This window comes from Musa acuminata, chromosome BXJ1-4, assembly GCF_036884655.1.
Source record: "Musa acuminata AAA Group cultivar baxijiao chromosome BXJ1-4, Cavendish_Baxijiao_AAA, whole genome shotgun sequence".
In the NCBI taxonomy this organism is placed as follows: domain Eukaryota; kingdom Viridiplantae; phylum Streptophyta; class Magnoliopsida; order Zingiberales; family Musaceae; genus Musa; species Musa acuminata.
In genome coordinates this window covers 5,785,526-5,808,305 of record NC_088330.1, presented here as the reverse complement: position 1 = coordinate 5,808,305, position 22,780 = coordinate 5,785,526, and the positions used below count along the sequence as shown (strand labels likewise).

Below are 22,780 nucleotides of genomic sequence, written 5' to 3'. Positions count from 1 at the left end.
CTAATTAATGAGATTGGAGTAAAAGTACACTTAAGAGTATTAAGATATAAGAAAACAGTAGATAAGCTGTATAATCAAGGTGTTTTCTCTTGGGGAGTTGGACTAGGGAACCTAGTACTTCTAAAAGTTAAAATTATTAACCTAACTAGATCTTATAGTAAACTAGCAATAAACTAAGAATGGTCATATCGAGTCATCAAGGTTGTTCGAGATAGAACCTATCGCCTTGAGACAACATAAGCGATGGTGCTACCGAAACATGAAATATTATGAATTTAACGAAATTTTACCCCTGAGACGTCCCTAGAGATTTAGTCATGATGACTAGGCCTCGAGCATCGAGTATTAGTCTACCATGTATTTGTCGTTAGTCGTAAAATGTATATATATTTTTAAGATGTAGGTGTTGCAAACTAAGGCAAGAAAGGTTTATTACTTTAAAAAAAATATATCAACTTGATTGAGTCTCTATATCCAAAATGAGACCTTGGCTGCTAAGGTAGAAGAGATAGATAAGTTGAATAACGCAGTAAGCAAAAGACACATGGGCTAAGTTGGATAGAGAGACTCGATGAGTCAGAAGAAACCTGTTACAGTAGCAAGTATATTGTAAAATATGCTCGAAGTATGTGAGTAGAAAAAACCTGACCTATATTAGAAAAGAATACGTCATAGTGGAAAGCACAATATAAAATATTTCCAAGGCACGTGAGTTAAAAAAAATCAGATTCACATCAAAAGAAAACTACCACAATAGGAGACACAAGATAAAATATGCTCAAAGGATGTGCATCAAGAAAACCCAACCTATATAAAAAAAAATCCATTATGGTGGGAGGCATAAGAGAAAACCTAACCTGCGTCAAAAGAAACCCACCATAGTGGAAGACACAAGATAAAATATACTCACTGCACATTTTAAAAAACTAGACCCATGTAATAATAAACTCGTCATTATGGGAGACTCGAGACAAAATGTGTTCGAGGTGCAACGACTAAGAAACTCGTCAAAGTGGGAGGCACAAGATAAAATATGTTTGAGATGCCTTAATTAAGAAACCCAACACTCTCCTTGCCTATGGTCATCACCAAGGCTTGGAAGTCATGAATGTCGAAAAATCACGACCACCTTATTCTCCTGAGGCAGGGAGGTTGGAGAACTTAATCCCCTCCTCCGCTTGAGGCACAATGGTCATAAAACCATACCCTCTCTTCACTTATGATTATCACCGAGCTGTGAAGGTTAGGAAACCCAACCCCATCCACCAGGCCATGAAAGTTAGAAAACCCAACCCCCTTATCCACCCAAGGCATGCTATAGTGAGGCATAGAGGTCATGAAAGTCAAGAAACCCAACCCCCTCCTCTCCTATAATCCTCGTCAAGGCATGAAGGTTGAAAAACCTAGCCCCTCCTTTACTCAAGGTATGGTGGTAAGAAAACCTGACCCCCTCCATCGATCGAGGTGTCACAGTCAGAAAACTTGACCCTCTCTTCACCTGTAATCATCGTTGAGGTATGAAGATCTGGAAACATGACCCCCTCCCCCACGTGAGGCATAATTATTTGGAAACCCAACTCTCTCATTGCTTATAGTCATCATTAAGTCATGGAGGTTGGGAAACCTGACCCACTTTACCCAAGCCACGGAAGTCGAAAATCCCAACTATTAGAACTAGCCCTAGGAAATTTATCAAAGGATAATTTTGGCAACACAACAAAGACAATAAAGCGGAAAGAATAAAAACGACAAGAACACCAGAACACCAGATATACGTGGTTCGGTCAATTGACCTACATCCACAAACGAAAGAGGAGCAAATTACTACTATAAAAGAGGGACACTTACAAATGCCTTAGGAAGATGTTCCTAGGTCATAAAACACCTTCAGCTTACTAAACAAGAAAAACCCAAACCGTAAGCAGGTTTTCTTGTGGTGTCTCTTGTGCTGCTTGTGGTACATCTGACTTCAAAGCCCAGACCTTTATTTATAGTTCCAAGACGAGACAACAAGTCTAATTTTCTCGATGTGGGACTATGGGACTTGCCAAACTAACAAATCTCCACCTTGGCATGTCCCAACAAAACTTGCTCCACCTTCTTCACAAAAGCCCCAACGGGCAATCACCAACAATGAATACCAACCAAGTCCAAGCACTGCTTGAACTTGTAAACTGGAAGAGGCTTCGTAAACATATCAACTGGATTGTCCTTCGTATGAATTTTCTGAACAAGGACTTTTCCCTCAGCAATAGTATCACATTTGCATCCCAACAATTTTCTTACTCGAAGGCGGCTTCACAAGATCCCAAGTTCTATTCCGATGGAGAGACTCAATTTCTTCATTCATTGCAATCAACCACTTAGCGGAATTATCACAAGAAACTGCATCTGAGTAGGAAGTAGGCTCACCAACTTCACTCGTCTCTTCTGCAACAGACAAAGCATATGCAACCAAATTTACATATCTTTGTGGTGGTCGAATATCTCTCCGTGGTCTATCCTTGGTTATGGAATATTGCTCTTCCTCTGGATCATCTGCGTCAATAGACTCGGGACCACCTACTGGCATTCTTTGAGTAGAAGAGTTCGACTTAAACGAATCTGAACTACCAATCTCAAGCTCCACTTGCTTCTGCGCACTATCATTTGTACAACTAGTAGAATCTTCTTTGGAAGATAACATAAACAATTCATCAAAAGTAACATCTCTACTGATTATAAATTTTGAGGATTTGGGATCAGAACACCATAATCTGTATCCTTTCACCCTAAAAGCATACCCAAGGAAAATGCACTTTTTAGCCCGAGGCTCTAATTTTCCTTCATTTACATGCATGTATGCTGGACACCCAAAAATTTTTAAATCAGAATAATCAGCAGGAGTACCTGACCAAACTTCCTCCAGAGTTTTAAAGTTAAGTGCTGCAGAAGGAGCGCGGTTGATAACGTAACAGGCCATATTAATCGCCTCTGCCCAAAAGTCTTTTGTCAACCCTGCATTTGAGATCATACACCTCGCTCTCTTCAAGAGTGTTCTGTTCATACATTCGGCCACACCATTTTGTTGAGGCGTCATCCTAACAGTGCGATGCCGAACGATTCCTTCATTTTTGCAGAATTCTTCAAAATCACCTTCACAAAATTCCATGCCATTATCTGTTCGAAGCCGCTTAATCTGTTTACCTGTTTGTTTCTCAATCAAAGCCTTCCATTGTTTAAATGTTAGAAAAACATCATTTTTATGCTTCAGAAAATAAACCCAAACTTTCCTGGAATAATCATCAATGAAAGTCAACATATACCTAGCACCACCCTTAGATTAAACATGAGCTGGACCCCAAAAGTCTGAATGAATACAGTCAAGAGTACCTTTCGTTTTGTGAACTGCCGGAGAAGTGAATCTGACTCTTTTCTGCTTTCCAAAAATGCAGTGTTCACAAAAATCAAGTGTCCCAGTACTCTGTCCGTAAAGTAGACCCCTTTTGCTCAATATGCTCAAACCTTTCTCGCTCATATGACCCAAACGCATATGCCATAATTTGGTGATGTCAGAATCAGACAATGATGATGACGAAACTGCAACTGAACCTGTGACAGTAGTTCCCTGCAGAATATACAAGCTACCAGACCTACAAGCTTTCATAACAACAAGAGCACTTCTAGAAACTTTCATAACTCCACCTTCAACTGTGTATTTACATCCATGGGCTTCTAGGGTGCCTAAAGAGATGAGATTCTTTTTCAAATCAGGAACATGTCTAACATTAGTGAGCGTCCTCACAATACCATCATGCATTTTAATTCGGATTGCGCCTCTACCAACAACATCACATGCGGCATTATTGCCCATCAAAACAATTCCACCGTTACAAGATTCATACGTGGAAAACAAATCCCTATTGGGACACATGTGATAAGAACAACCTGAATCTAAAATCCATTCATTTTTAGACATCGTCCTGTCATCAATAGCAGAAAAAATATTTCCAACAATCTCATCAGTTGCTACACTAACTTCAACGGATTCAGTAGTTTTTTCAACAAATTTTTCATTTTGCTTTAATTTATTTTTCAGTTTAAAGCAATCAGATTTAATGTGCCTCATTTTATAACAATATCTGCATTCCAAATTTCTATGTCTAGATTTAGATCTAGATTTAGATCTACTACTGTCAAATTCTCTTTTATCCATTCTCCCCCTAACAACCAGACCCTCAGCCTGATTCTCTCTACTTTCCCCAGTGATATTCCTGTCTATCTGCTCCTTAGATTTCAGTGCAGATTTAATTTCTTGATAAGAAACTGTTTCTTTTCCATAAATCAAAGTATCACGGAAATGCTTAAACGATTGGGGAAGAGAACACAAGAGTAACAAAGCCTTATCCTCATCATCAATTTTTGCATCTATATTCTTCAAATCCATAACCAAAGAATCAAACTTATCAAGATGCGATAGTATAGATGTACCTTCAATCATCCGAAGCATATACAGACTCTGCTTCAAGTAGAGACGATTCTCCACTGTCCTCTTCATGTACAAGGCTTTAAGCTTGTCCCACATGCTCTTAACCGTAGTCTCCGTAGCTACATCCCGTAAAACCTCGTCAGAGAGATTTAGAATGATGCTTGATCGGGCCTTCTTATCCATACCTGCAAGCTCTTCTTTTGACATATCATCTGGAATGCTCTCGGCTCCCTGTAGTACCAAATCAACTCCGTCTTGAACCAGAATGGCCTCCATCTTGAGTTGCCACAAACCGAAGTTGACATTTCTATCGAATTTCTCGACAACAATCTTTGTTATTGTCATCGTTGCCAAAAGATCCCAGAACCAGGCTCTGATACCAGTTTGTTAGAACTACCCCCAGGAAATTTACCAAAGGATAATTTTGGCAACACAACAAAGACAATAAAGCGGAAAGAATAAAAATGACAAGAACACCAGAACACCAGATATATGTGGTTCGGTCAATTGACCTACATCCACAAACGAAAGAGGAGCAAATTACTACTATAAAAGAGGGACACTTACAAATGCCTTAGGAAGATGTTCCTAGGCCATAAAACACCTTCAGCTTACTAAACAAGAAAAACCCAAACCGTAAGCAGGTTTTCTTGTGGTGCCTCTTGTGCTGCCTGTGGTACATCTGACTTCAAAGCCCAGGCCTTTATTTATAGTTCCAAGACGAGACAACAAGTCTAATTTTCCCGATGTGGGACTATGGGACTTGCCAAACTAACACCAACTCCCTCCTTCACTCAATATATGGTGGTTAAGAAATCCATCCCTCTCCTCACCTATGTGTCACGGACTTAGCTGGATTTGCCTAAGTCGTGCGGCACCCTTGCGTGTCCGTCCGCAAAGGTCAGCCTCCCCGAAGCCTCCCATTGTCCCTTAAGGCCAACCAAAGAGAGAACGGGTTAAAAAGAACGCCTCAATCGGGATCCACAAGCAGACATGTCCGAAAAACACTTCATAGACAATGTAAATTACGAACAGACTTTACAAGCCCTGAACAGTGGCACAACAAAGGGTAAAATGGTCCATTACAGACCGAAAAGCTCTCGCACGTGTCTACATGACAACCTTTATTTACAAGCCTAAAGAGGTCACCAACCCAACTAACATGGGACTATTTAGCCTTCGGCCGCCCCTCTACCTGCTGTACAAGGTATAAACGTGCCTAAAGACAACGGACAGACATAAGCATTACATCCAACATCTTGTTTAGAAGTTTGTCCGTTACATTCTCCCCCACTTATCCCTTCGACGTCCTCGTCGAAGCCTTTGTGAACACTGCAACCCTTCGCCTTTGCTGAGTCTTCAATCTTCTGCTCCAGCTGCAATGCGCCTCCTGGCTCCCAGCTGCTCTCCGCTGCTGTTTCTGAGTAGTCGAACCTTTGATCCGCCATGCTGCTTCAACTCGCCAATGACTCTGACTCTGGTGTGGGGTTGGCTGAGTTGTGTTGATCCTTGTCGATTCTTGCGGATCCACCAAATGAAGGAAAAGACCATCTTTTCTGCGCCAGTCTCTCAAAATTTCCACATGCTGCTTGAATTGGGTGGATGCTTGTTGGAGCTTTAACGAGCATCGCCTCGCAAACTTCTGAAGTTTTGGGTCCTTCCTCCACAAAATCTGCTCATTGACTCTTCTTTCAGTTAGTTGTCACATCCAAGTAGGTTCGCATCACTTCCGCTTTCGATTGGCATTTCGTTGAGAAATGAAGCGGACGATCTACTCTCAGTAGCACTGATCACCGTTGGTGAGGATTTGACAACTATTGTCTTCCATTATCTTCGAAGGGTCTTTGAACTTGTGCAGAGCTCCTCTGCTGGATAGATAAGAGAACTGGGGTACTCGATTTCGCCCATTTTCTTAAGAGTTGAGAAGGCAAAGGTTACTTTGACTTCGCCCGCCTCCTCGAGGTTGTACTTCATGCATCGAGCTGGTTACTAGTCTTCGCCTGCTCTTTGCTCACACTTCTGAAGCACTTGAAGTGTTTGCACTCCTTGCGTTGAGTTGGCTACTGTGATTCACCTTCTCAATGCCATCGAACTTCTGGAATGCGGGAAGTTTTCACCCCAACTTGGAGTAATTCTCTGATAGATGAGGTCGCCTTTGGGATTGTACCGTCTTCTCCATCAACCCTGCCGCCTACTCCACTGAGTAGCAAAGGTACAGCACCGCGTACTGCCTGCTTCGTTCCTTGGTCGTGCACTCTTGCATGACCCGAAGTCCTTCACTTACGGCTATCTTGATGAGAAACTTGTTGACACCGGTCTTACGAAGTTTCTTGGCCTCTGCCCTTCAGCCTTGTCTCGATACTTGGAGATTGCCTCTGCATGCTCCACCTCCCCGGCCCCTTTCACGACCAAGCGCTCTCCCTCCATGAGAGCAAGGGATCAATGACTTGCACGGAAGTCCCGCCTCTGCGGTACCATGGCGCTGGCATGCCCATGGCCCTACTATCCGTCGCCTCGCCTCTGTATCCCTTTTCTGCATGATCAGTAGAAATGTCTCTGTGGCACTCCTCTGAGTCCACCTCCATTCTGACTGATGCTTGATTTTGGGTAGCTAAGTCCCTCTGGACTCGTCGTCGCTTCCTCGCCCCTTTCGACCCCCTGTTTCAACACCACTGTGTTCTCCAAGCAGTCCGTTTGGTCGATGGAAAGACAAACTGTAACTCCCAAGCATGGCCTCTGCCATCACGTTGTAGAGTTAGCACCGATTCTGTTCTCCTTAGCTTCCTTGGTAGCAACGTTCGCTTACTCGACCTTGTCCTCTGACTTGTCGGGCTCCCTTAAGCGAATATGAGCTCTGGAGCAGTCCAACTCTCCAGCTGCTTCGATCATACTTCTGTATGATCAAGTCCCTCCCATGGAACTCACTGGTACTTGCATTCGAACTTTTCCCTTGGTGGAACACAGCCCCCATATGCTGATGACCAAGGTTTTCATCCGATGCAAAATTCGGTGCACGCCCGGAAGACCCGCCTTTGCGGTACCATGGCCTTCACTCCTTGAATCCATAGCCCTTCTTGCCGTCGTGTTGTTCACCAAAGCGGAGCTCCCAGTAGCTCCCGATCATACCTCCATATGATCTCATCCCTCATGGGACAATGTCGTGTGTGTTGCATTGCCACGAACTGTTCCACCACGATCTGCTGCACCATATCGCCTCCTGGTGGCATCTCCATTGCATTCTGATCCTTGTGGAATAAACTCGAATTGTGAACCCTCCATGTGTGGCCTCTGCCAATACATCGCAGGGTCCCTTCCACCTTCGATTTTGTTCGCTCCTCTGGCAATCGACCTTCATCCACCCACTCCTGGGTCACACCTAGATGAAGCACCGCTCTAGGATAGTCCGTCGCCTAGTAGCTCCCGAAGTCCTCCGACTTTACTATAACTTGTGCATCATTGTCTGGATCCTGGGCGTCTGCTCCTACCAGCACAATCTCCGCTGCGCACTGCTTCCTTCATGGCAACTTGAATGGCAACACTGTGGCATATTCTTCAAGAGTACCCGCCTCTGCGTCCTCTTGCCCCGTGCTAAGGCCTTCTGAACCCAACTTCGCCTCCGCAAATTGAGTCGCCTTAGTTCCTCCATCAAATGCTCCTCCGAGATAAGGTGCATGTGTCCAGAACCTCCCTTCGTCTTTGGCACCATGCAAGATGAGTCCGCTCCGTCAGAATGAAGGACCCATGGAACAACATGATCCTACCCTTGCCTCTGCAAGAGCTCATGTCTTTGACCTCTGTCTAAGGAAAGCACTATGCTTCTGCTCCATGTTCCAACTTCTCTACTGGCTCCTTTCAGGCGGCTTGGGTACTTCGCCAAGTTACACCCAAGTTGCTCCGCTCCTCGTTTTTGCATTGAGTCGATGGTGGCCCTCGCACCCACCATTCCACGGGTCAACCCTCCCTTGAGTCCGATCTTCATATCGACTCTAAGTGTGCCTTCATTTAAGTTGCTTCAGGTCGCTCCCCCACTTGATCTCGCAATGCATCCACCAATGCATTCTCTCGAGCGAGATCATGCGGCAACTCCTCGCTGCTTGCTCGGTCCATTGAGCTTCGTGGAGTTGTTGTTCGTGAGGTACTCCTCCTCAACATGTGAAGTCCGTCTCACATGATTCTCCCTCTGGAGTGCCGAGACTTATCCCTCCTGGATAACTATCCCGTTGGAGCAATATCTCTCTTCGTTTTGGAGACCACCATCCCCTTGGACTACTCTGATCTGCTGAACAAACTGTGCATTGTTCTGCCTCCTGCAGACACACTTGCTAGATTGCGCCTCCACGTCAATACAACCACCGCTGCACCCCTCAAGGTCTAGCAACATGCTGAACTCGTTGCACACTTCAGCCTCCTCCGGACGTATCCTTCGCATGCCGAAGAGAAAGTTTCAATGCTCTATGGCGCCGAGTCTCGGTCACCTTGGGATGGCCACGAACATTCCATCGTCCGCATACAAGCCCATGCATGAGTACCAAATTCTTCGAGTTAGCAATTCCCCTCACCTCTGTGAGCTTTGCATAACTCTTTTGGTCGTTGAGCAACTAATTCCACCTTGGATGGTCTCATTCTTGCCAAGCGCCTCGCTTGCCTAGAGCACCATCAAGTATAGTTGTCAACGTTGAGCCGTAGCTCAAACTCAGCCATCCCAACCTTTGTGCGCTCCGAATTCTTCCAAGCTTACCTATTCTCATGGTGCCTCTTGCGCGAAGGGTTGGCCATTCCCCTGAATGCCAATGTTAGATGCCCGCTCCTCTAAGCGACTCTTTTCCCTACATCTCCATGCCCGTTTTCCCTCAAATGGTCGCGCGTTGCTGACTGCCCTCAACGCAGCCCCGCTAGGTCCCCCATGTTTGCATGTCAAGTGTTTCTATGAGTGCTTGTCCCGCTCTGATTCCATAATGTCACGGACTTAGCTGGATTTGCCTAAGTCGTGCGGCACCCTTGCGTGTCCGTCCGCAAAGGTCAGCCCCCCCGAAGCCTCCCATTGTCCCTTAGGGCCAACCAAAGAGAGAACGGGTTAAAAAGAACGCCTCAATCGGGATCCACAAGCAGACATGTCTGAAAAATACTTCATAGACAATGCAAATTACGAACAGACTTTACAAGCCCTGAACAGTGGCACAACAAAGGGTAAAATGGTCCATTACAGACCGAAAAGCTCTCGAACGTGTCTACATGACAACCTTTATTTACAAGCCTAAAGAGGTCACCAACCCAACTAACATGGGACTATTTAGCCTTCGGCCGCCCCTCTACCTGCTGTACAAGGTATAAACGTGCTTAAAGACAACGGACAGACATAAGCATTACATCCAACATCTTGTTTAGAAGTTTGTCCGTTACATATGGTCAAGGTTGAGGCATGGAGGTCGGAAAACTTGACCCCCTCCTCTGCCCAAGTCATAGAAGTCAATAAACCCAACTAGGTTAGGAAGATATGCGATGGTCAAAAACTCAACCCCATCCAATCAAAGTGTCCCTTAACGATACAAGGGATGGGTTATTGATGGATTGCAACCGGTGGTGCTTGCATCCCTCGCCCATGGTCCTCCACACTTGAAAAAGGGTTATGTTAACATTAGCAGAGATTAATCCTCTATTAAGGAGAGCTTGTTGATAACAAGCAACCTCTTACCGATGGACATGGTCATTAATTTAAGAAGTAGGCGCCCTCGTACCTTGTCAGCGTTGGCCTAATGCACGAAGTTGAAGAATCAATCAAAGAGGCATAAGCTCGATGTGCCAGAAGAACTAAATGCTACACTTTGGATCCCTCTTACAAGAGTCCCGAAACACACCTTAGGGAGAACAAATAATATAGAGTGCATCGTTACCTAATCGTTATCCAATATGTGACTGTCACGGGGTGTTTAGGGTGGTAGAGGAAGATGAAGGCCACCTTCCACTTGTCTGCCCATGTTAGTAAAAGGTCTAAAGTAGATAATTATATATTGTCCCTTTCCTTATTGTCCGTATGGATAAGAGGTCAAGGAGAGACTGTTAGAGATAGCTCGAGGTTGCCTCACCATAGAATATTTCATAAAATATTCTATTATTTTACGTCCAAGTATAAAAGCTCATATTCAATATAATGAAAGGGGGAAATCATCTTTTGATCACTCACGCTCATAACTCACATAACTCGGGTTACTAGCTTGGGCTACAAAGGCATCAGGTTGCGAAACAAATATGGATGATATTTTCACTTCATCAAGGAGACATCTCGAAAGTTCGATGTTTTCACTTCAAAGACACCTCAGATAATTCTACACAAACGGATATGGATCATATCAAAATTATATATATATATATATATATATATATATATATATATATATATATATATATATATATATATATATATATATATATATATATATATAATCCGAATTCTTCCTTGACTCGGCTTCAAATGCCAGCGTTCATTATAACGCGAGTGTCCGAGATGAAGACCATGCGAATGGTAGCTGAACTTTGTTTTCTCACACGCCAATAGATCGTCAAACCTTTTCCGTGAAGGGAATCAATCGCGTGCCGGCGGCATTTGTGAACGCACATGTGCGCTGGCATTTTCCTAACGTTTTTTTGTCATCTTCATTTTCTATTACGTGATCAGTGACCGCAGGACACAACGGCATCCCAAAGGCTTCGGGGTGGCATGGCCAGTATATGTATATATGTTTTTTGCTCTATGAAATATAATACAGAACAAGTAGAGTAATTGCAAGTGTTGGGAGGTAATTAAAGCCCCTTCGATTTCTTGGCACTAAAGATTCCGATCTGGTTTCACAGTTCACGGGATCACCGTCACCCACAATGTTTTCTGATGGCGTTGGGAGAAGCGCTGTTTTTGCGTTGCGATTTAAATCGTGTCCACTGGTGTGGCGCCATTTGGATGTGTGTCTCTCTCACTTTGCGAGGGCCCACATCCCATGTCACCTTAATCGCCCTCGCTTCGCTCCACGCTCGCCCATCCCATTGACTCGACGACGTCGTCGGCGCCCCACCCGCTGCGAAGCAACGCGAGGGAGAGCAGCTGCAGCTGACGCAGCACGCCCTCCTGGTCTCTCAGCACTGCCGCCGGGTCACGCGGCGGACGCCCCAATCCCGTACCCGTCTGATCCCCACAAAACCATCTCCCCCACCTCCTCGTCCCTCCATCCCCCTTCTCTCAGCCGCTGCCCCGCCTGCTTCAGCATCTCATCCACCCTAACCTCCCACGGCGAGCCGCCCCGCTTCCGCTCCTGCCACACCTTCTCTTCCGACAGCTCCGTCCAAACCTCCACCCTCCTGGCCGACGTCGCCACCCAAGCCGGCGCCAGGGCACCCGCCGTCCACCCCCGCGGCCGCTCGCGCTGAAAGAAGTCCGCGAGGTCGAGTCCCGCAGGCCTGACGTCGCCGCCTCGTACGTAGAACACCGGGTTCCCAGGGAGGCTCGGCGAAGCGGGCATGTAGAAGTGCCGGTAGATCGGTACGAGAGATGGGGCCCGGCGCAGTACGACCTTAGCAGCGGCAACTGCGACGCTGGGGTCCTGTGGCCTCGGGCCCCATGCCCTGGGCCAGAAGCCCCCCGAGGTGACCTCGTGGAGGATGCTGGTGGCGGGGAGGCCGAGGAGCAGGCGGAGCTGCTGCGGCGAGGCTGACCGCCAATTGGGAAATCCGGGGCTAACGGGAAGGCCTTCGCAGAGGACGGAGCGGATATCGGGTGGGAATTTGAAGCCGTAGGCAGACTCGACGGCGGCGAATTCGGCGTCAGAGAGGCCGGGGGCGACTGGAACGCCGGAGGCGCGGAGGTGGGCGACGACGGCCTTAGCGTAGGCGGCGAAGGAGAAGCACACGCGGCGCCGTGGTGACGGCAGCCTCGGATCGGCGTCGACTCTCCCGTCCGTGGATGCGGTGGTCGTCATCCGACGGAAATAGAGGCGGTGGCAATTGCTTTGTGCGAGGTTGACGGGGGAGCGAGGCTACCAACGGCGTTTGGAGAGAGAGAGAGAGAGAGAGAGAGAGAGGATAGGGTTTAAATAGCGGGGGATGATCGTATCAGCGCGAGCAATCTCGGACTGGCTATCGTTGACCAAGTAACCGTTGGGACCCGTTCCGTTTCCTTCGCGAAGACGAAGCGGCGTATTAAAACGGGAGCCGCCCGTGTATCAGGGGCACGTTGCGTCCCCATGCGATAAGAGCCAGATGGCTAACAATTAAGGTAGGCGAGGCGCGAGTTTACGTCCCCATTCCAATCGCGACTTGACGGACGACAACAGTAATGGACCTCTTGATGTATAAATACCACCATGGTGTGTCGTTGTGAGTTTAGTGATTTGAATCAGGACCTGAAACATTTAACATAAACATACATAATGCACGTATGTGCATAGAAAATGTTCGCAGTTCATGCAACACATCACCACATCTATTTCCCCTCCCAACTCATGGGGGCAACGATATCTATTGTAATCCCTCCTATATATGGTAGTCTTCACCTCCACCAGAAGAAGCAGGCCTCACCTTCTTGTTGAGAACGTGGGCTGGTTGACCAATTCCATGTCATGAAGTAAGCCGCACTTTTCTTGAGCTGCTAAGCAAATCAACAGCACAATTAAGAAGCTTCAACAGGCTCCTTTACGACAACACAATCAAGTGCCGGCGACCATAAAGAACGAGAGACGAAGAAAACCAGTTTCTTCGTTTCTGTCAACTCATGCCGAGTCATGTAGCAGACATTTCAACAACGCTTTAAAGCATAGCGGACCGACCTAGCTGCACGGATTCTAGAAGAGAGGTAAGAAATATTGCAAGGGCAGAGATGAACTCAAATGAAACAAACATCGACAAAGAACAAGCCTCTCTCTCTCTCTCTCTCTCTCTATATATATATATATATATATATATATATATATATATAATGTGTGTGTGTGTGTGTGTGTGATAAAAGTGGGATCTTTCCCTTCCCATAGGGTCATCTTCCCTTTGAACCGTTCAACCTCGCACACGACCAAGTCTCAGCAGTCAACGACGTAGAATGGCTACCGACCACAACCGCCATGCTCTGTTATCCAGCATGCATGCATGGACTACTGACCGTTTGAATTTGTCATGGCTCTAAACTTCTTTAGAGCCCATCTTAGCTTATCATGATTATGATGGGCCAATATACTTTGGTTACCACTGTGTACAATGTCATAGCCTCCACATAACGGTGGAGATCGACTCTTGGGCTACATTTGGTTCTCTTTCTAACTTTTAGATTTTTGTCTATTTGTTTCAGGGGGATAATTTGAGTTTGCAAAAACGATCATGTGATACGGAACCAATTTAGTCTATCATTTTATTTAAATAATTTTAATTAGTATAAAAATTATTTTGTATATATCATAAATTGGCAAGAAATAAAAAGAATGCAATAAAAATTTTCATTTTGTCTACTCAAGAAATAAAAAAATGAAAATATAACAAAAAATATGATGGAAGATTTTAAATATTGATTGATTGATTAGTCTCCTATCAATCATGAGAAGATCAAATAATGTATCTGTGACATATTGTTGCTAGAGAGAGAAAGATGGAGTAAAATATCTTTACAGAAAAAGATGATAACGATATGAATCAAGTTCTCGGATTCTTGATCTCTGATGATATATCAGTGGCGATTGGAGCAAGCTGGTTGGCGTTTGGCTCTTGGCGAGGAGCGCCCTTTTCTGCCCTCGGAATCCTCGCTCGTGCCCATGCTTCGATAACTCCAGCCTTTCACCAAAGTGAAATCTTCCCACCCCGACCTGTCGGTAGCTGTTCTTGGCTTCTGTTTCGCTCGCTGCTACATTTTCTGAATCTCAAACTTGGGAAGTGGTGGACTTATCAGATCGATCCAACCCTTTGTCAAGAACGTCTTGGATATGGACTTGTGATGTAGAGGACATGTGAATTCACATGGCAACACCAACACCATCTGCTGTGCTGCTCTCTCCGTCGCTCATTAGTTCTTACAATGGATCCCAAGAGAGCAGGCGGCATGATCTCTGTTCTCTTTCGTAAGAGAAGTCAGCGGATGATGCAGAGAATCCATGTCTTCTTGTAAGCCCTCTATTGATTGATTACCAAAGTAGAGATTGTCAAGGTGATGAAGTGAGGAGATTTTTAGATGCATATATAGCATGAGATCATAGACTGTTTGTTCTACTTGTCTTCATCATAGAATGCTCAGCGACGAACCTCCTCTCTCGTAGCAGGGTCTAAAAGGCTGGATCAATTAGAGCCCATGGGAAGATGACAAGAACGTATAGGCTTTTGGATGTACGCTTGAATGATTGAAAGAGGACAGGTCACAAAAGCTGAAACAGTACGCGACTGCATCACAGGCTGGAGTCCACGTTGCCACAGTACCTCTAATTCTCATTCGCTGTTGAGTGCATACCCATTCCTCTTCTCTGTCCTCGAGTCTTTCGACACGTCTCGGGACACGGAAATGGGGTGGGGCTGCATCGGCTGGATGCTGTCCCTTCCTCTTACGTCCTGTGAGTCACATGACCTTCTGGCTTCGAATGCTTTCGTCTCCCATCCTTTAAAGTTGGTGGGAAAGGTTTGGCTTTATAGGTGTCACGATAAGGCTGCACATATTTCCCGTGCCTATTTCCAGTCGCACCATGTTGGCATCCTCGACTCGAATCAAGCTTTATCCAGGTCCCATTTCCAGTGCGATACGCTGACACACGGGGAAATGCTGACGTGCATGACTGCCTCTTGTTGTTGGCCGATGTGGTAGTGGGCGGGACTCCTCGTGAGAGAGCAGCACGATTGCTGCTTGCGGGCAGTATCCACTGCTGCCACCGGTTCATATTAGTATGGCAAACGGCAGATGGGCGGGGCGGCGAGAACTACAAGATGAGGACAGGGATGGAAGCCGTGGTCCATCCCTGTTGTTGTGCGTCTCGATCGGTGTCATCTCTCCACATAACGCCATGCCTTCAGGAGATACGAACCCGCAGAACGAGGCCTTCAAGGTGTAGTAGATACATGCAGTAGTAAACTCAATGCATTCTAGCTGTTTCTTCTCTTTTGTGTTGATCGTCCAGGTAAATGACTCGAGAGCTACCCCATTGCAAGGAAGCAGAGCAGAGATGAAGCCGGCACCTTACGCTTATCTTTTCTGGTTGGTAGCAATCTGACATTGTTTGGTTCGACTCTGCTGCCTAGTGTTGGTGATGCGTCGTTATCTGAGTTGTCTTTCATTGCAGGGATTGTAAGTAGACTGACTCTGCTTACAGCTTTTTCGGTAAGCGACTGAAGCTGCTCGAGTTGCCTGCGCCAAGTACGCATGCACGTGGGAAGATGCAGGTGCAAGCACAGACACACATTTAAAGCTGGAAGAGATGTTGTACTATAATTAATGCATTCCTCTTCCTTTTTTTTCTTTCCTTTTCTACGGGAGCTGATTTGATGGCAGAAATCTTTCCACCCAAGTGCGAAGAATCTGTAGCCCAAATGAACTGATATAAACTGTAATCTAGCAAACAAAAGGAAGCAAATGGTCCTGCAGTTCTGTCCCTCATTTTCGGGGATAATAAACGGGTTTCTTAGATCATACTTCCTCAGATACCAAGTATAGAATCGCATTCTGCGGCGTACTGTTGGCCTATTAATTGATGGTACTCCGATCAACTATGATTTCAACTCAGTTAGGTCATGTCACAGCATCCTCGTCGATGCTAAAGTCCGTATAAAGGTGGAGAGACATTAGAGAAAAAGAATAAAAGATTTTTATTTTTATTTCTAAAGGGAAATGTAGGCACTAGGAACAGAGATAAAAGAGGATCCCTAAACTCTCGGCCTCAGTGGGTTTACTGCCGTCCGGGTTGTACGTGGGAGACTGTTCTCCTTTACGAAACCATAAAGAGCAGGGTTCCTTTAGGCGGCTGCAAGCTGCGCGTGCGGTCTCTCCATTGAGCAGGTGACTCCTGCCGTGAAGGTTGATGAAGCAAGAAGGAATGCTTCGGCGAGCACTGCGCGTCACAAGGAACAAAAAGTCAGTGGAAAAGCAATAATAATAAACAACAATAAAGTCTGGTTGATTACGATGGAGAAGAGAAGGGCATGAAGTGACAGGCCATTGCTGCGCAAAACACGGCAAGTACATAGGTGGCATGTGAATGTTCCTGTTTGGTCTATCTTTAAATAAACATCTTACTTGAAAGAAAATTCATCTGTACAATCAGTTCAAAAGATGAAACTACAAGTTGTTCTCAAGTTGAAAATTGAATAGCATATAGTGTAATCAAGTTGAATAAGTTAAACTTAATATGTAAGGTTTAAATTTAAATTGTAAAATAAAATTACTATTATCTACTTAAATATAATCTATGTAAAATATTAAATTATATTTAAATTACTAATTTTATCTCTTACTTTGTACTGAGTATATAAGATTGGAGTTATGAATTGATTAATTAGATGAGTCTTATAGAAAAGATTGGATAACATTTTCTAGCTTAAATTGTCATCATAAGTACGTAAATAGGCATGGTATTTCGATACATTCAAGTCTATTTAATGGAGAGTTATCGCTAGCTTGATGGATTAGTATTTGATGAAAATAATAGAAGATAAGAACAATTATCGAAGAAGCTTTATTGAAAAAGTGAAAAAACTTAAATACACATGTCCTTCTCTTATTTATACAGATTAAGAGGAAGGATTTTCCTCAATAGAATAGAGGATTTTCCTCCTGTCAATGATACTAATCTTGGATCGACGTAAAGAATAGTTTACAAGCGAGAGGCTTTGTGAGTAGAGCAAGAGCAGATCGCTGCTGTTGCTGCGATTGCTATTACTGTGAGGGCACATGCGTTCCTTTCATTCCCCTTAAGTCCACCCTTCGTTCTCCTTAAGTCCGTCGATTGTTGGCAAATCAACGAAGACTATCGCGGTGAGGAAGATAAAGATTGGCCACAGAGCCTCTTAGGAATTTGGCTACAGTGGCGTTGGTCGCTGGCCGAAGGCAAAGGCGAAGCTTTGCTTTTCTCAACAATGTTGGTCACTGGCCGAAGGCAAGAGCGAAGCTTCGCTTTTCTCACTGCTTTGATACCATGATGAAAATAATAGAAGATAAGAGCTTTATTGAAAAAATAAAAAACTTAAATATATTAACATATCTCTCTCATATTTATACAGAAGGAAGGATTTTCAATATTAACCAAGTTAAACAAAGATAGTCAAGACGAGATAGAATAATCTTTTCTTAGTTTGAATTATCATTTTAAACATATAAATATGTCAGGTTAAATTTTATTAATTTTTTAGATTAAATTTGTCTAGTTATTTAATTTTATTTTTGATAGTGGTGATTATTTAAAATGCATCAACGGACAAATCAAATATGCCATTGATATGGATTCAAGTAGGCTTTTAGGTGAATACAAGTGTAATGTTACACGACATGGGTTTGATTGACATGAATCAAATATGACAGGATTCGGCATTCAAATATGCCATTGAGAATATTATCAACATGGTTTTGATTTAGACAGAAGATCTCTCGATTCTGTGCGTTAGTAGTAGCTATATTTCCTCCACTTTCTTGTAATGGCCGATGTCTTTGCTTTGCTTCGTGGTCTTTGGAAGGTTGACTCGTTGAAACAAGTCAATTCTGATTCCTTAAGAATATTTTGGAAGATATGTTTCCCCTTTCCTCATGTCTCTAAATAGTCGACGTGTTTCGTGTTTCTTACGTTGTTTTGGTCATCTATTGACCTATAATGATATATGTATTATTAAAATACATATAATAATAATAAAAATAGAAAATTCCACCCAAATCTCTCCCTGTCATTAAACCCTTCTATAGAACTCTTCCTTTTTTTTGTTTAGACCACAGGGAGTCAAAGCAACTCAGTCGAGCTTTGGAAACATTCTCCTACACCCTCACACACAAGGATGATATCCATAAACTTTTCATCCTACTAATTTCCATGAACAGGCAACAGAGAACCACAACTCTCCTTGATGTCTACACAACCATCACCACCTGCAGCACAGCATGTGAAGAGCTACGAGGATCACGCACACAATAGAGGACCTGAAACCAAATTGCCTAGTAACCTAAACCCCCCACCGCTTCAGCCGTAGAGAAGAGTTCTCCCCAGCCCTGCGTGGAGCAAAACTTTTGGATCCCCAGCAATTCAAACGCTGAGGAGATCAGGCGGTGGTGTGCTTTGTGCTGCTTGCTGCTGCTCCGCTTCCTTGATGGGCGTCTCGCGGTCTTCTCCCTGTTTCGGCGGATCCGTAAGAATCTGGACAACCTCCCTCATCGTGGGGCGTTCCACGCTCTGTTCCTGTACACACAGCGTGGCGACGTAGAAGACGTGCATGGCCTCGTCCGGGGGGGCCGTGGGAAGCCTGGGATCCAGAATCTTCAGCGCTCCCTCCTTGTTGGAGTCCGTCATCTTTCGAACCCATTGGACGATGTCGACGCCTTCACCGAACTCGCCCACCGGCTTCCTTCCGGTCACCAGTTCCAGAAGCACCACGCCGAAACTGTACACGTCGCTCTTCTCGTCCACCCTCAACGTGTATGCGTATTCTGCGGGACCAACAAAAAGGAGTCAATCGAAAGAACTATCTCCGGTAGTCCGACTGTCGATGGAATGCCACTTTAGCCCTCGTATAAGAGCAGGACAGGCGTTCTACACCCCGGACTTGATTCGTAACCTAATGATATGGAAAGGCACACTAACGTAATTAGACCCTGAGAAAACAGAGCACGCGACCACGAACCATTCATGGTTGGCCAAATGAACGCTTTCCATGCATGGATTCATTTTGACTTCCATAACTGGACCATCGATGGAATCCGATTGCGAGAAATTGATGACTAAGTTACCTGGAGCAATGTAGCCGTAGGAGCCGGCGATGGCCGACATGCACTCGGAGGCACCGGCGTCCTGCAGCAGGAACTTGGCGAGCCCGAAATCTGCGACGTGGGCTTCGAAGTTTGAATCGAGCAGGATGTTGTTGGACTTCACATCCCGGTGCAGGATCAGTGGCGAACAGTCGTGGTGAAGATAGCAGAGACCCTTGGCCGCCTCCACCGCAATCTTGTACCGGGTTTCCCAGAGTAAATGGCCGCCCTTCTTACCGTGAAGAACTTCCCCCAGGCTCCCGTTGGGCATGTACTCGTAGACCAGTAGATTGGTCTCGTGGTTCGAACAGAAACCCAGGAGTCTGACGATGTGGCGATGCCGGATCCTGCCGAGCGTCTGTATCTCGGCCGAGAACCCATGGTCGTGCGACGAGCCATGGCTCATAGCGGGGAGCCGCTTCACCGCCACCCGTTCACCGTTGGGCATGATGCCCTGGTACACGATACCCGCCCCGCCTTTACCGATGATGTTCTCCTCCTTGAGGCAATCCAAGACGTCGTCGCAGGTGAAGCCGAGACGCTGGAAAGCCGTGAGCTTCCACGCTCGGGCCTCGCTGGCCTTCTTTAGAGACCGCGCTTTCATGATGGCGGCCATCGCAAAGGCAACGGAACAGATGAGGAGACCAATGACCAACAGCAGCTTAGAGGAGGCTGAAAGTGGCACCCTTGCATGAACAGAGCCGGCACCATGAATCATAGAGCTGCAGGGACCGAGGTACGGCCCACAGAGTTCGGGATTGCCAACGAACGAGCTCGCATTGAAGTAACTGAACTGGCCGACGCCGGGGACTAAGCCGGAGAAGTTATTGTAGGAGAAATCGACCGCCGTGAGGCTCTGCATCGTGGAGATGGACGGCGGAATGCTCCCTTCGAGCTGGTTTCTAGACAAGTTCAGGTAGTTCAGGATCCTCATACCGGCAATCTCCGGTGGGATTTCGCCGGAGAGCTTGTTGCGGCTGAGGTCCACGAAAGTTAGAAGCTTGCACCGGCTAATCTCGGGTGCTATCGGACCGGAGAACTGGTTGCCGCTAAAATCCACCTTAGACAGCTGCTGAAGCCTTCCAATCTCGGGCGGGATGCCGCCGGAGAACTGGTTCTGGTTCAACAGGAGCTTCTGGAGGCCAGAGAAGTTACCGATAGACGGTGGCAACGGCCCCAAGAGCCGGTTGTTGGAGAGGTTAATCTGGCCGAGGTCCGGAGAGATGGCAGCCGCGCCGGTGTCTGGAAACACGCCGGCGAGTAGATTATCCTGGAGCTCCAGCTGGGAGAGCTTGGGCAAGCTGAAGAATCCATCAGGGATCGATCCGTTGAGGTAGTTCTCCCCCATTCGGATCCGGCTGACGGATTGACACTGGCCAAGTGTCTCCGGTATCGAGCCGAATAGAAAGTTACCGAGGGCGATGAGGGTTTGCAGCCTGTTGCCGAAACAGAGGTTCGGCGGCAGGGTCCCGGTGAGCTTGTTCGACGAGATGTCGAGAATCTGGAGCCGGCCACTCTGACCGAGCCGCCGGGGAATTCCGCCGGTGAAGTTATTCTCCCAGAGCTGGAGCACCTCCAGCGCTGGCAGGTCGCCGACGAACTCCGGTATAGATCCGTGGAGCTTGTTCCGGAACAAATTGAGCAGGGTTAGGTTCTGGAGATCGGCAAAGGAACCAGGGATCTCGCCAGTGAGCGCGTTGTTGGAGAGGTCCATTGACTTGAGGCTGCGGAGGCCACCGAGCTCCGGCGGTAATCTGCCTGAGAGGCCGTTCACTTGGAGGAAGAGCGTATCGAGGTTCTGGAGTTTGCCGAGCTCCGGCGGGATGTCGCCGGTGAGGCCGCAGTTGGCCATGTCGAGGCGAACGAGCTCCGAGAGGCCGCCGATCTCTGGCGGGATGCCGCCCTCGAAGCTGTTGAAGTAGCCGACGTAAAGCTGGCGAAGGCGGGTGAGGTTGCCGAGCTCCGGTGGGATGGGGCCACCGAGCTCGTTCCCGGAGACAGCGAGGTACTCGAGAAATTCCCAGTGGCCGAACTCCGGCGGGATGACACCAGAGAAGAAGTTGCCGCCAAGGTGGAGGTGAAGGAGGTTGGGGAGCTTGGAGACCTCCGGCGGTAGGGTGCCGGCGAGGTTGTTGTTGTAGAGGTCGAGGACGAGGAGGTTCTTGAGGCGGGAAAAAGCTGAGGGGAAGGAGCCATTGAAAAGGTTGTTGGAGAGGTTGAGGTGGCGGAGGTTGGAGAGGCGAGATAACTCCGCAGGGAGGGGACCGGATAGGGAATTGGAGGCGGCGGAGAGGTTGACGAGGTGGTGGAGGCGGCCGACGGCCGGGGACAGAGTGCCGGAGAGGTTGAGACCGGTGAGGTCCAGGGAGAGGACGAAGACTCGGATGGGGTCGCAGGCAACGCCAGGCCAGGAGCAATGGTCGTCGGCAGAGTTCCAGGCATAGAGGGCCCCGGAGGGGTCATGGATGGCGGCTTTGAGGGCGAGAAGGGCGTCGGCCTCCGGCACGTCCTCCGACGCTGCCGCAGCCCATGGCCCTAAGGCGAGGAGGAAGAGGAAGAGGAAGAGGAAGAGGTGGCGGCGGCGGCGGTGGAGCGACGCCATTGCCTCGTCTGTCTCGCACTCCTATTCTTGATCTTATCTAATGGTATTATCGAGCTCTTGAAACCGAGCTTCGTAGTGGAACCGAGGAGTGTCGGCTGGACGCCGTGGGTTTTATGGAGACGCAACTTAAATTCTTTTTGTGAATTCATGGAGGTTTTGTGGGTTATGGAATCGAGAAGGGCTTTGTTCTATTCTTTGTTTTTAATATAGTGTTGGTAACAGGAAGAGGAGTTGGAAATTTGGTCTGAACTCGGGGAGGAGGACAGAGGAAGAAGAGATGTGTTGCTCTTGTTATGTGTAATCATTCAAATAATGCTGAGGGAGGCAACTATGAGTGTACCAGAAGAGCCAGGGAGTCGGGCACTGGCCGGTGACGGTGGAGGAAACAAGAGGCCACGGAACAAGCGAGATGATCCTTGTGCTTCACACCCACCTGGTTCTGCATGCAGGAGAGCAGGCATCTGGATGAGATCCGTAGGGGAGGGTGGCTTTGGGTGAGGAGGAATTTTGCCGTGTGGATATTATTAGTACCGATGATTTGATGGAACCATGACCAGTAGAACAATGGCTCCACAAGCTTGGATGCAAGTAATGCCCATTCCTAGAAAAGGACAAACAAATTGAAGCCAATGTCGAAGAAGCTATTGGCATCTAACATCGAACTTAGGAGTCATCTGATCCTGGAAATCAAAACGACACCTGATCTTGGCGTCGCGAATCTTTGATGCATTGCGAGCACAAAACACTGCATGCACTGAATCTAATT

The 22,780-nt window shown here is 46.7% G+C and overlaps 1 protein-coding gene and 1 pseudogene across 1 annotated transcript; both read right to left on the bottom strand.

The window, feature by feature from the left end:
• Positions 1-10,975: 10,975 nt before the first annotated feature.
• On the bottom strand, positions 10,976-12,804 carry LOC135672351 (uncharacterized; annotated as a pseudogene).
• Positions 12,805-18,454: 5,650 nt separating this feature from the next.
• On the bottom strand, positions 18,455-22,492 carry LOC103980851 (leucine-rich repeat receptor-like serine/threonine-protein kinase BAM1). The gene is made up of 2 exons (XM_009397372.3): positions 19,395-22,492; positions 18,455-19,094 (listed from the first exon to the last, which is right to left on the bottom strand). Exons 1-2 carry the CDS (start codon positions 22,012-22,014, stop codon positions 18,694-18,696), a joined length of 3,021 nt encoding a protein of 1,006 aa, XP_009395647.2. The 5' UTR covers positions 22,015-22,492; the 3' UTR covers positions 18,455-18,693.
• Between the last annotated feature and the right edge of the window lie 288 nt (positions 22,493-22,780).

What these genes read in the sequence shown, in the direction of transcription:
- LOC103980851 (XM_009397372.3), bottom strand. Translation starts at nt 22,014, where the DNA reads ATGGCGTCGCTCCACCGCCGCCGCCGCCACCTCTTCCTCTTCCTCTTC. An exon ending in CTACGGCTACATTGCTCCAG is followed by an intron (nt 19,095 to 19,394) that starts GTAACTTAGTCA and finishes TTGGTCCCGCAG; the next exon opens with AATACGCATACACGTTGAGG.